This window comes from Ctenopharyngodon idella, chromosome 9 (genome assembly GCF_019924925.1).
Source record: "Ctenopharyngodon idella isolate HZGC_01 chromosome 9, HZGC01, whole genome shotgun sequence".
In the NCBI taxonomy this organism is placed as follows: Eukaryota; Metazoa; Chordata; class Actinopteri; order Cypriniformes; family Xenocyprididae; genus Ctenopharyngodon; species Ctenopharyngodon idella.
In genome coordinates this window covers 3,445,946-3,459,456 of record NC_067228.1, presented here as the reverse complement: position 1 = coordinate 3,459,456, position 13,511 = coordinate 3,445,946, and the positions used below count along the sequence as shown (strand labels likewise).

At 40.5% G+C, this 13,511-nt stretch overlaps 1 protein-coding gene across 2 annotated transcripts in view; it reads left to right on the top strand.

The window, feature by feature from the left end:
• Positions 1 to 11,375, top strand: part of fign (fidgetin) — a 66,774-nt gene extending 55,399 nt beyond the window's left edge. For both annotated transcript variants that reach the window (XM_051905155.1, XM_051905154.1), the window contains exon 2: positions 8,704 to 11,375. In XM_051905155.1, coding sequence (XP_051761115.1) covers positions 8,712 to 10,925 — 2,214 coding nt within the window. In that variant the 5' untranslated portion in view covers positions 8,704 to 8,711 and the 3' untranslated portion in view covers positions 10,926 to 11,375. The remainder of the gene's footprint in view (positions 1 to 8,703) is intronic.
• The last annotated feature ends 2,136 nt before the right edge of the window (positions 11,376 to 13,511 follow it).

Here is a 13,511-nt window from a genome sequence, read left to right as displayed (position 1 = left end):
TCCACGGCAGTTAGAGGGCCTTGACTAAATTTCTTGAGTAAATTAGGGGCTAAACGATGACCTCTAGTCTCCGGCAGCATTTGAACGAGGACGACATGGATTTTCAAATTACCTTTTAAGTTGATATGTAAGATGAATTGCCATAATGATTTCTAGTAGCGATTGAATTAGAAGCACATCCCAGGCTCGCACCAAAAGAGGAGAACGGAAAAGGCATGCGTGCGAGAGAGATCTGTAGAGAGTTGAAACAAAAACACAAGCTTGTTTTTATTTATAAATGTAATTAATGTGTGTCCACACTATTTGCACGCTTGTCATATGGAGTCCTCTGTTTGAGGCACATGAAAGCAAGAGGCTCTCATAATTGTGTTTACATCCGCAGATAAAAATCCCTGGGCTGTAATGATCAGTAATTATAAATATTTTCCCGGGTTTTACAGGCCGCAGCCGCATCCATTGTGAGGCAGTGAAAGCAGGTTGCATGGCTTAATTATGACATTGCACAAGACTAAATGTAGCAGTCTGTGCGCGGCAGGCTAAACACTTCCACTGGCATAATCACACTCCGAGCTGACTTTAAAGAGCTCATTACTGTTAGCTTTCTAAAGAGCGCTTTATTAAACACAGTTACCTAATAAGCATCTTTGGTGGTGCAAATTACCCAAAATGGTAATGAGTCTGATTAGGCCACGTTTCAATTATGACAGCTTCCTCCTAGGGCAACCGCATCCATCCACCCGCACGAAACACCAGAGTGAGAACGAGCGAAAACGGGCCTTTTATGCGACGGAATTCTGCTAGAGAGATGTGCATGAGTAATTGAAGTTAAACTTTAAAATTAAAATGAAAACAGAAAATATAAAAATAAAATCTAATTCAAAATATTAACAAACTATACTAGTATATCAATGATACTAAACTAGCACTGCTTGATACTACAGTGGCTTGATAGTGAAATTTATTTACTTATTATTTGTTTATTTTAATCTTTTCAAACATTTTTTTATTGAAATTGTGATGACATTTTAGGTGGTATCTCAGTCTGATTGGTTAAAGTTGGAACAGCAACGATAGACGATAAATAGCACACGTCTGATGAAATGGAGCAAAACGCAAGTTAGAGACCGATTTTTAAAGGTTTTTTTTTTTTTTTTTACACTGAAAAAAAAAACAGCAAGACATTATGCATTTTGATGCATATGTATAAAAATAGCACACTGCAAAAAAAAAAAATCTTAATCTGTAGTTTTGTCATCTCTAGCTGATGCATTGCATCTCAATCATTTTGTCTTTATAATCATCTGCATTTTTGTAGTTTTCTGGTAAAAATACAGTTTAAATATCCTTAAAACAATATATATTTACTTCTAAAACTTTGTCTTAAAAAAAATGTCCACTGTACAGTTGTTTTTTTGTTTTGTTCTGTAAATTATGGAAGCTTGTTTCCTCCATTAAGTAAAAAAATTAAAAAAGTAATTGTGACAATTCAGACTTTATTTCTCAGAATTGCAAGATTTAAACTCGCAATTGAGTTATAAAGTCAGAATTGTGAGATATAAAGTCAGAATTGCGAGTTATAAAGTCAGAATTGCGAGTTATAAAGTCAGAATTGCGAGTTTTAAAGTCAGAATTGCGAGTTATATTGCAATTCTGAGAAAAAAAGTCAGAATTGTGAGATAAAAAGTTGCAATTACCTTTTTTATTTCATGGCAGAAACAAGCTTCCATAGTAAATATATTTGCTAATGTTGTGAGGAAAATAAAAGTATGCAAAAAAGTATGTTTATTACAATAATATACTGTGCAATTTAGTAAATTCAGCTTGTTTTATGGATTTTTAGATAATCTTACAGGAAAAAACAAGATGAAAACAGAATTAATATGGCACAGAAGGTACAATGCAATGGCCGAAGTTTTCTTTTGTGGTGGATATGTGCATAAATTAACAAGTGAACTCTAGACAGAACTCCATCACCCAATATTCTGCACTGGTTACTCATCTGATTTATCTATTGAGTATCCAAGCAGTCAAAATGACCAAACGGCACATCCCTAGTCGATACACACACACACACACACACACACACCAGGACACACACCTCTCCGCCACCTCATAGCTTCCTTTCAGCAGCACAGTAATGAATTGAGAATGGTGCGAGCGGCTGTCCAATTTACGCGCTGGGAAATTGGACAGACAGAGCGCAAGCTCGCTGCTGTTTGCTTAAAATCAGCCGAGGCTAGCCAGATTAATAGATCCGAAAAAGGTCAGCTTCTCTGTCTCATTGGCCATGATCACAGTGTCTGAAATTACACACTGCAGTGTATCGCCGCGCGCTCGCTCGCTCACGCCCGCTCCCCCTCCATCCGAACTCACTGTGTTGATCACTCTGAGAACTAACAGAGCCATTAGATGAGCACAGATGATCAGTAATTACTGTCAGGTTTCAGCTTGTAATAGGTGAGGAAGTATGCCGTATCTTTAATCATTCAGATGAGTCGATGCTCGGATGTTCGGGAGAGAAAGTTGACCATTATCTTTTTGAATTTTAGCTCGTTTTTGATGTTGTGTGGTCGTGTTTGTGTGATAGTGGAGTTTGTACAAAGCACATATTTGTAAATCACTGGTTTCTGCTTCAGGACCCAGGATTGTGAAGTTTTTATAGTATAAAACGAAACAAAAAATTCCTTCAAAAAAAAAAAAAAAAACCACTATGTTTTGATATTACCATGAACTTCACAGGCCTAACAATAATTCAAAATCACACAGCCTTAATAGAATAAGTCGATTGTGGCTTCTAAATGTTTTAAATTTGATGTTTCATCCTCCAAACAGCCAATAATTCATTATTCTCAACATATTGTCAAACCATGTTTATCCCTGCTGCAAATGAACCCAAATGTATTTCGAGTCATATTTTCTTTCGCTTCACGTGATTTTGTTCATGATTTTGAGGATGAGATCATGTCTCAGCCTATGTTGGAATCTATTTTGATGAGTTTATGAAACGGCAGATGAATTTCCTCAAAAGTCGAGTTTGATGTTGTCTGTTGGCATCAGTGTTTTCTCCATACTTTTAGACATTTGACTTATTACACTACCCTAACTGTTCATTTTGTATTTTATTATATGCAGATTTTCCCTGCTGTCTGAGAGCTTTAGAAAAGACCTGCGACCCAGAAACGCACCAGCACCAAATCGTGTGCAAAGTTCTTTTAGAAAGTAGCGCATTATTATCATAGAGTCAATGCACCTGATGAAGTCCAGCTTGCGATCAATCAGTCTTGCCTGCTTTTGTTTGGCATCTCACCCAAATGAGTGACAATGGTCAGCGTAATCTAAGATTTTCCAGGCGTAAAGTAGACCAGCAGACAGTGGTGAATTAAACAAAAGGGGGTTTTGTGAGAAGTCAATCAGTGAAAATTGAGCTTTGGGGCCTTAGGCTGTCTCCAAACAGCCCTGTAATACAAATACAAGTAATTATATGACTATTCAGATTACACAGAGAAGAATTAATGCTTCTTAGGACTGACGTTTGCTCTGTTCCTAAACCTGGTGAGCTGCCTTGTTGTCTACAGCCTACATAGACAGCATCATAACTGAATTGGAACCTCTTAAAGGCACACTATGTACATTTTCACCACTAGAGGTCGCTTATTCAAAACAAAGGCGTAGCTTCATGACGCCTTGATTTCGCGGAATCATGGGATGTGTTGTCTTCACGTCTACAGCTGGTGGAAAAGAATTGGGACAGGACTCGAGCAGAAATCATGTTCATGGATGAGATTATTAACATTACTGTAGTATGAAGCAGAGCAGAGGCAAGTGATGTGCGAGCAGAAACGAGGCCGCTGGAGCGATTGCTAATGAGAGACGAGCGCGACGCACAGCTCGAGAGCAGCGGAGCTTTTATTATGCCGCAGTCACCGTTTCCGCTTCTTCCGGTCAAGGGTATGTGGGGTAAAGCAGCGCTGTTTATCATATTAGATACATTTTTGTATTGAAAGTTGTTATAATGCTACTCTGCGTTCACTCGACGGCTGCTATGAGATACTTGTTGCACACTGCTGTAAGCTAGATCGATATTAGTCATGGTAAAACATAGTACTCGCGGTAAATCAAAAAACGAGATTTAAACAATAAGACTTACTGTGTTGATCTATATAACAATGATTAGTTTTCTGTTGATGAATGTATCCAAACAGTTGTAAATATATTTTATACAGCATTTATTAATCGTTCATTTTAGTTAATAAAAAATACAGTTTACTGTTTGTCCATGTTACTCCTTAGTGAATTAACTAAAGCTAAAAGATACAACTTTTGATTTTAAAAAAGTAAATGTTGAAATTAACATTTCTACATACTGTAGAAGTATTGTTCATTTTTAGTTTGATATTTAATGAAATTAACATGAGACCTTATTTAAATATGTTTGTATTTACTTATTTTATTAATGTCTAAATAATTTAAATCAGTTGATTATTAAGACCTTAGAAACTATGACATAAGATGGTAAACTATAGTATGGCCACAGGAACCTCGTTGTTGATTATAGTGTTAGTCGACATGTTAGCAAGCTCACCGATGACAGATTAGAGAGGCTGAGTGATATTTTTATACCTCTAGAAGCGATAAGGATGTGCTTTTTGTGTTATTTATGTTTCTGTCACAGTGCTAACTGAAACTTGAGCGCCGTGTGGAGTGGAATGAAGCCGTTGATTTAGTGGAGTATAAACTCAGACCACACATGATTAATTTTCTTCTCTCTCTGCCGTTTTCCTCCTCCATAGTTCACTTGTACGCTCAATTATATTCCTTAAATCTTTCTCAAGTCGTGCCATCGTACAAAGCTCCCAATTTACGTTTAAACAAGCTATAGGGACGACAGGGCTGCGACTGACTGAAGGGTCAATGTAAGCATATTGAATAAAAATAGAAAAGAAGCAATTTACAAATACTGGCACATACATGAGGTGAATACTGTAATTCAAAGTGTCCAGAGCAACTCTTCGCTATTCATCTGTAAAATAAATCCCTGATGTCTCATTTCCAACTGCTTTAATCTTGTTGAGAAAGGTTTTATTTTTGTAATGGCTCGGTAATAGTGACGGGAAGTGAATTTGTTCTTTTGTTCGAGTGTAGTGCGTTTCATAAAACCCATCAAACCGCGAGACGAGAGCATTGTTTGAAATCTCTCTGTGTGCGCAGCGGAGGATTTCAACCTCTTGAAATGTCTTACTTTGTTGTAGAGCAAGTTAACACCCACATTCCTCACAAAGACCTGCCTGTGAGAGGAGCGATATATATATAAATATATATATAAATATATATATTCGAAAGTGGAACATGAAAGAAGAGTAATAAATGTATTAACAAGTGGATGTACAGAGGCAGGGAGAAAGCTGAACCTCTGTATTCCCAAGGTAATATTCCCTGGCACTGCAGCCACAGTAAGAAAAAAATGAAATTAAAAGCATGTCCTCGGATGATTGCAAATATGTGTTCAGTGTTTAGTAGGTTATTAATGGAGATGATAAATCAATATGTACCAGCAAATGTTTGTATTGAAAAATAAATTAAAATTCTTATCACAGATTTATTTTTTTAAGGACATGGTCAAAGATCATTTTTTAAAGACTAGTACGTGCATTTAATATGTAAATGTATGTTATGAACACTTAATATTTTCAGTTAACCCAAGATTTATCCTAAACACGCTTTTTTATATTGACATTGCAAATCGCAATGTGTGAAACGTAATTTGTCTGCAAAGTGAGGATTTGCTGAAAAAATTACTTTTTATTTGGATGTCAAATGTCACTTGCAATGGCATAATTGCTCCAAATAATTTTATTTTTCACATTTGCATGCAGCAATTTTGCACTTATAAATGCTTACGCACTGTAGAGACCTGCTTTTGGAAATTGATTAAGGGATAAAAAGTCAGTGTCATACAGTGGACTGCGATAATTAAATGTATTTATTGCTAGCAAGTCTTAAACATAGGTGTTACATTGCTGATCAGTTGATAATCGTGCTAGAACTGACATCTGTCAAGGTTTGCGGCGCTGGTTTTATCCCTGGGCTTTATTAATGGGCTTGCTGGCATGTCTGCCATGTTCTTGCCAGCTTTCTTTGTCTTCAGCCTTTCTTAGTCATTAACTCGCGGGCCTGACAGCCTCGCCAGCCAAAGCAGCGATCCCTTTGACTAAAACCTTGTAAATTAACACAATTAGCTCAGCATCATCCTGCTAATTAGCTCTCTGTGTGTGTGTGTGTGTGTGTGTGTGGTGTCTGGCCAGGCTGCTGGGGGATTCAGGCGAGGGAAAACCACATGCCCATCTTCTATTGTGGAAAAAGTGCTCTGATATACACGCAGTACACTGATGGGGGTATCAGAGGGGATTTATTTATAGAGATATAGTGAGTAGACATCATCACAGATTCCGCAAATACGTCAAATACAACTACACTGCAAAAAAAATATTTTCATGATTTGTTATCACAACATTTTTTCTTTTGTCAAATCAACTTCAATAATTAATGTGGTTCAGATAACATAATATTTTGAGTTTCTGTTGATTAAACCAATTGCCTTCATTGCATTAACTCAAATTTTTAATTTCAATGAACTCAAAATTTTAAGGCAACCAGATAACTTTAAGTTAAACCAACAGTTCTTTTCTACAGTTGGGGCGGGGTGATATACTGAATATTCATGTTATATTTGTGATGATTTTGTTGGCAATATTGAGAATATTGCAATGATTTTAGTGCACTTTTATTTTGTCTGAAAGACTATGTAATTAGAGTAGTTTCATGATCATTTATTGCCTCAAGAAAATTTCAACTTCAGTAGTAAAAACAGCGTTTGAGTTGGTTAGCTTAATTCATTTCTGTAAACCTTTTCAAACTGTCCATTTCAATTAATCAGAATGACTAATTTGCATCATTGCTCAAAAAATGTTCATAATGCATCATTTTTTATATATTAAAATGTTTCAGTTGCATTTTTGTTTTTGCTAAATATTGTTATATTTGTGGAGAAATATAAATGCTTTTAACTAGATTTGTACAATATTTTGCATTTAAACATTTTTAATTGAATTGTCAAAATAAAAAATAAAAAGCAAATAAATAAATATCAAGATATATAGATAGGATATTTTCAGAAGGCAGAAAATGAAATGCAACCTATATTGTGGTCTTTATTTGTGATGCACATGCTACAGGGAGTAATTATCTGTGTTTATTATGTCTTGGCTTTATGAGGTGTGTAAAGTTTTTAAATGCCCATTTGCTATTATTGGCCATTGAGTAATAAAAAAGGTTCAGTCTATAGGTAATTTGACAGACTTTTGAGATCAAGGTACACGGTCACATGGCTGAAAGCTCGTAAACGGCGTCATTTTCTGTGACATCTTCTTTCCTCTTTGTGCCGTGAATAGTGTTTGTGAGTGCTTAGGCCCAGTAAGCTCTGATAAGCGGGAGGTGTGTGCACAATAACACGCCTGCTGGATACTGCGGCCGAGCGCTGTTGTCATCAGAAGTCTATCTACAGACGGCGAGAGTGTGCGCGCGACCACCCCCGTCATCCCGTCGGCTCTTGAGTAAATGTCTCTTTGATAATCCCATGCTGTGTCTAAGATGACAGCGTATGTAACTGCTTGTGTTTGCAGATGGAGTTTGGGATTAAACTTGATGGTGGCTTTTGAGCCCTGGAGCCAATAAAAGACAGAGGCTGTGGAGAGAAAAGACAGTGAGAAAGAGAGAGGCAGAACCCAGAGCGTCAGAGTAAAAGGAAGAGAGAGAAAGGGGAGTGTTAGAGCGAATGAGAGGGAGGCAGGCATGTTTTTTCCCCCTTTCCAGTTCCCTGTGCTCCGGGAGGCGGGCGGCAGACAGAAAGCTGTTGTAATTCATGCCGTGCTGTGAGTTTGTGTGATGAAAGCAGTAGAGCGCTGCCTGGGAGATTGCTTTGCTGCACTCCTCCAAGCAGATTTGAAACTGTCTGGGACTGCTTTAGATGAGAGTTGGATTATAGAGTGACCTGCGATGTCTGTGTCACTCGGCTGTGTGCAGGGTGCATTATACTGTGCTAACCAGGTGTTGGAGGCCCAAATCTGCACTGTTCCTGCGATACCAACTGTCAGCAGTGTCTGCGATATGAAGCCAGGACTCTTGGAGAGCTGGATGGGGGAAAATGGAAATAATATTTTACGGTTGTTGTTGTTGCAGTTTGTGTGTATTTCCTTTCTTTTCAATAGCAGTTGCTTATTGGATCACTGGGTCTCATTCACTGATAATTGCGTGGATTATTTCGTATTTGTGCGTACAGGAGAAATAATTCACAACGCGTCCGTATGCACATGAATTTGTTCTTAATCTCGTTCTAATGTTAGTGAATTTGGAGTATTCTAAATGAGCGGCCACGTGCACGAGGTTAGTCATTGGCACAATTTAATCACAATTCTCTAAAATAATTTGAAAACAGATTATATGCATGAAAAATGTCTTTATTGAAGATCGGCAAGCTATATTTTTAAAAATATTGAAAATAGAATATTTGTACTACCCACTGACACTAATTTTGCAATTTTGCTACTTCCTTTACATTCAAAGCAAAAATCTCAAAATCCCCAAAATTGGCAGATGCTCTTTGTCAAGTTTCTAACACCTCTTTGTTTTTGTTTGCTGATTGTTTAGGCTTAAAGATGCAGTGGACCCCAGAGCATGCGCAGTGGGCCGAGCAACATTTCGACATCTCATCCACCACACGTTCCCCCGCACATAAAGCAGAGGCGTACCGTGGACACCTGCAGCGGACCTACCAGTATGCTTGGGCAAATGACGATATATCAGCATTGACAGCCTCCAACCTTCTTAAGAAGTATGCAGAGAAGTATTCTGGTATCCTAGAGGGTCCCAGCGAGCGGGCGCTCCTCTGCTCATACTCCGAGAGTGCCCCAGGACTCTTGAATGGACGCAAGTCAGAGAGCGAAGCATGGCAGGAGGGGATCTACCCAATGAGCTGTGCTGCAGATGTGGTTTCTGCTAGTAAGACTGGCATGACGGCCGCCCTGCCTCCTCCAGATGTGACGGCAAGTGTTGGCAGCTCCACGGGGGTGGCTAGTAGCTTGAGCGAGCCCAGCTACTCCAGCAGTAACTGTGGGAATCATGCGTCTACTGCACTGCACTCGGGGATCCCCTCTCAGGAATTCGCTAGCAGTTACAATGGCTCGTACTTGCATTCCACTTACAGTGGCGGGCAAAGCACACCAGCTCTCCCGTCCCCACATCCCTCACCTTTGCACAGCGCTGGGCTCCTTCAGCCTCCACCCCCGCCACCTCCAACCCTGGTGCCTAGCTACAACGCAGGTTCCCCCAATCTCTCCAGTTACAATTACCCTCCAGCAGGGTATCCCCCACAGACTGCTGTTGCCCCAGGCTACAGCCCAGGAGGAGCACCACCTCCTTCAGCTTACTTGCCCTCAGGCATTGCTGCCCCCACTCCCCTACCTCCTTCCACCCTTCCCGGTTACTCCTACCAGTCCCACAACCATGCGCCAATTGCACCAACCCCTTTGAATGGCAGCTCGGCCAACACACTGAAAAGAAAAGCATTTTACATGACGGGCCAGGGAGATATGGACTCCAGTTATGGAAATTTCAACTACAGCCAGCAGCGTTCTGCTCAAAGCCCCATGTACAGAATGCCAGACAACAGTCTTGTTGACTCAACCAGAGGGAATGGATTTGACAGGAATGCTGACACATCATCTTTGGCGTTTAAGCCGACAAAGCAGTCAATGCCACCGGATCAGCAGCGGAAGTTCGGCAGCCAGTCCGGCAGGGCACTAACCCCTCCTTCATACGGATCCTCCAAAGGTTCCTTGGGATCCCTGCGGTCAGGCGAGTCATTTGGAAAGTTTGGTTCCCCTGTTTTGAGTGACCATGGTGACGACAACAGACAGCATCTCCCCCATTCCATGGGCACGGCGACTTCATCAAGCCACCCTGCTGAGGAGCAGTTAAAAAACAGCGATGCTAGTTTGGTAGAGATGGTCACCACTGAGATTCTGCAGCAGACGCCCCCTGTTGACTGGAGCGACATTGCTGGACTGGAGATGGCAAAAGCCACCATCAAAGATGAGGTCCTGTGGCCTATTCTGAGGCCAGACATGTTCAGCGGAATGGCCACATTACCTCGCAGCATGCTTCTCTTTGGACCTCAGGGCACGGGCCGGACTCTGCTTGGTCGGTGTATGGCCAGTCAGCTTGGCGCTGCTTTCCTCCTGCTTAGTGGCTCTGCGCTGGTCACAAAGTGGCTGGGAGAGGGCGAGAAGATTGTCCAGGCCTCGTTTCTTGTCGCTCGCTGCCGGCAGCCTTCGGTGGTTTTCATCAGTGATGTTGATCTGCTGTTGTCTGCCCAGTTGAGCGAAGAAAGCCCGGTGAACCGAATCAAGAGCGAACTCCTCCTCCAGCTTGATGGAGTTCTAAGCTCACCAGAGGAACATGTTCTAGTGGTGTGTTCCACCAGCAAACCTGAAGAGATTGATGAGTCTCTACGAAGGTACTTTGTAAAGCGGTTGCTCGTCCCCTCACCGGATGCCACTGCACGACATCAGATAATCAGCCAGCTGCTCTCACAGCACAACTACTGCCTCAGTGACAAAGAGGTTGCGCTGCTTGTTCAGCGGACAGACGGCTTCTCCGGGCTGGATGTGGTCCGACTTTGCCAAGAGGCCATGGTCGGTCCTCTCCATGGCATGTCCGGTGCAGACATTTCCGGAATGATGCCAGGTCAGATGAGACCGGTATCATATCAAGACTTTGAGAATGTGTTTTGCAAAATCCAGCCCAGCATATCACAGAAAGAACTTGATACATACACTGAATGGAATAAGATGTTTGGCTGTAGTCAGTAAAGAGTGAGGGCATAATTAAGTCAGTGGGGTGACCTCCCCTACTCTAAAAGGGGATACAATTCAGAATTCTTTGGGTGACACATGCAGTTAAACAGTGTGGTTATTACAAATGTAGATGACCCCTAAAGAAGAACCTGAAGGACGGTCAGATAGAGTTGAATGATGCATGACTGTACTTAAGTCAAGGTCTGGCCCTTTGCACATAATCCAGACAGAGAAATACTGTTTTCTGGGCTCAGTACTGCAGACGCAGAGCTCCACTTACCGAGGTGCTCTGTAAGTGAGGACAAACTTCTTTGTGTGTAAATATCATTCTGCTGTTTTTGAGATTCTGTTGCTATGAAGTGCCTGAAGTGGTGCTTTATTGATTTGGATTTGAATTTGTTTGCCTCACCATCTCATTGGTGGCATGTGCTAATATAGAGAGCTTTAACATGAAACTAAAACAGACATGTTCTGCTTTTTGTTCCTTTCCTTGTTTTCGACACTTCTTTCAAAAGAACAACAGTATTCCTCAATCAAGTCTGACCTGTAGACCCCAGGAAGGGCAGGAGAAGGTCCATGTTGTACTTTGAATCTGGATCCTAATTTATGAAATTCGTTTGTGTTTGATTTTCTTCAAAATCTCAGGAAAGTGATTGTGATTTGTATAGTACCTCAAAAAAAGATTATGCGATAGCACTACATACTGCTGACAACATTGGGTTTGGTTTCTAATTTGCTTCTAAATCTCTAGGTTTACCTCAACCAATTAAAAAAATCAAAAGGATATGACTATGAATGTAACCAGAACATTTCTGGGTTGTTTGGAAGAAAAATTTGAGGAGTTTCTTTTTCTTCCGTTATATTCTTATTGTTCTTTCTAAATTAAGTTTAAATTCCATTGTGGATATTGCTTTGAGTTTCGAAAGCAGAATTGCGTGCCAGTATTGACTACAGCGCCGGTTCCTCCCTGCATAGCACAGTTCAGACTCTACAACGAATGCTCGAGTTAGAGATGGGCGCTGTCTTGTTGTGTAGATAAGGTTCCTCTGAAACCAAGTCCACACCAGAGTATGCAGTAGACGTTAACATCTGCGTGTTTGTCTCCTTTCTGCAGAATAGACAGAAGCTTTGGGGTGAACCAAAACTTTAAAAAGAGGCTACTAGATTCTTGAAGTGGAAACATTTTCACGTTCTTCGTAACACAGTTACGTACGTTTCGTTTTTGTTTTGGGGACTGTCCTGCTGCTGTGTGGTGTTGGTGTAAAGATATCTGAAGGATCACGTGTACCCTGCATTCTGTTCTACCTCAGTTTAGCACTATTTTCTCTGCAACTAGAACAGAAAGATGAGAGCTTGGTGTCTTTGACCTCTTTAGGTTTGCTCCACTCTAAAGCCTCCATAAAGAACAAGCTGCCTTTTTTCCAAAAAAAAAAAAGATACAACAAATGTTTGTCTCACACTACCTGTGCAATTTTTCAGCTTAGAGTGGCCAGATGACTCTAAAAACCCCTCCGTGTACACACATGTTATTGATGGGGTCTCTATGGGGCCACTTATTGGGGCCACATTGCCTAAAGCCAGAAACATACTCAAGTACGCAAGCGCTTCTAGCAACGCAAGTTAGAAGATTTCAAGCGTTGTTGCATTCCAAAAGGCGTCAGTTTCGCAATTTATAACACAAGTATGCAAGGGCGCCAAAGCAGGCACTACTATTAAAATATTAGTTCACTTCAGAATTAAAATTTCCTAATAATTTACTCACCCCCATGTCATCCAAGATGTTTATGTCTTTCTTTCTTCAGTCGAAAAGAAATTAAGGTTTTTGAGGAAAGCATTCCAGGATTTTTCTCCATATAGTGGACTTCAGTGGCTACAAACTGATTGAAGGTCCAAATGTCAGTTTCAGTGCAGCTTCTAAGGACTCCACATGATCCCAGACGAGGAATATCTAGTGAAATGACTGATCATTTCCTAAAAAACTAAAAATTTGTATACTTGACCACAAATGCTCTGCGATGCGCCATGCATTACATAATCACGGTCATGCGTGACATAGGCGGAAGTACTGCAGTTGGACGAAGAACTTATTTTCTCATTTTCTCCTCCAACTTCAAAATCGCCTGACATCATTTTTACCTTTTTTTGTAAAGGGCATTTGACTTAGTCTTTGCATGTCCACTTTACTTTAGAGCCCTTTGAAGCTGCACTGAAACTGCAATTTGGACCTTCAGCCCGCTGGTAGCCGCTGAAGTCCACTATATGGAGAAAAATCCTGGAATGTTTTCCTCAAAAACCTAAATTTCTTTTCGACACAGGAAAGGAAGACACTAATGAACTAATCCTTTAACTTTTTTTTTTTTCCCCCCAGGTCAAGTACTTTAATAGCAGAGCAACAGTTTATTTAGAGAATATTGCTGAGCAAGTTAGTCAAACTGTCTACATTTTTAAGTTTGTACACCCAGTTTACTGGCGCAGACATTTGAAGGAAACTCTATTGCCCCCTTGAGTTGTGGAGGTTTGCCACTACCACAGTATTACATACAGCTCTTGCAATGCTTTGGCTAAGCTTTGCCATTTGTGCACTTGCTTTACAGTATGTTT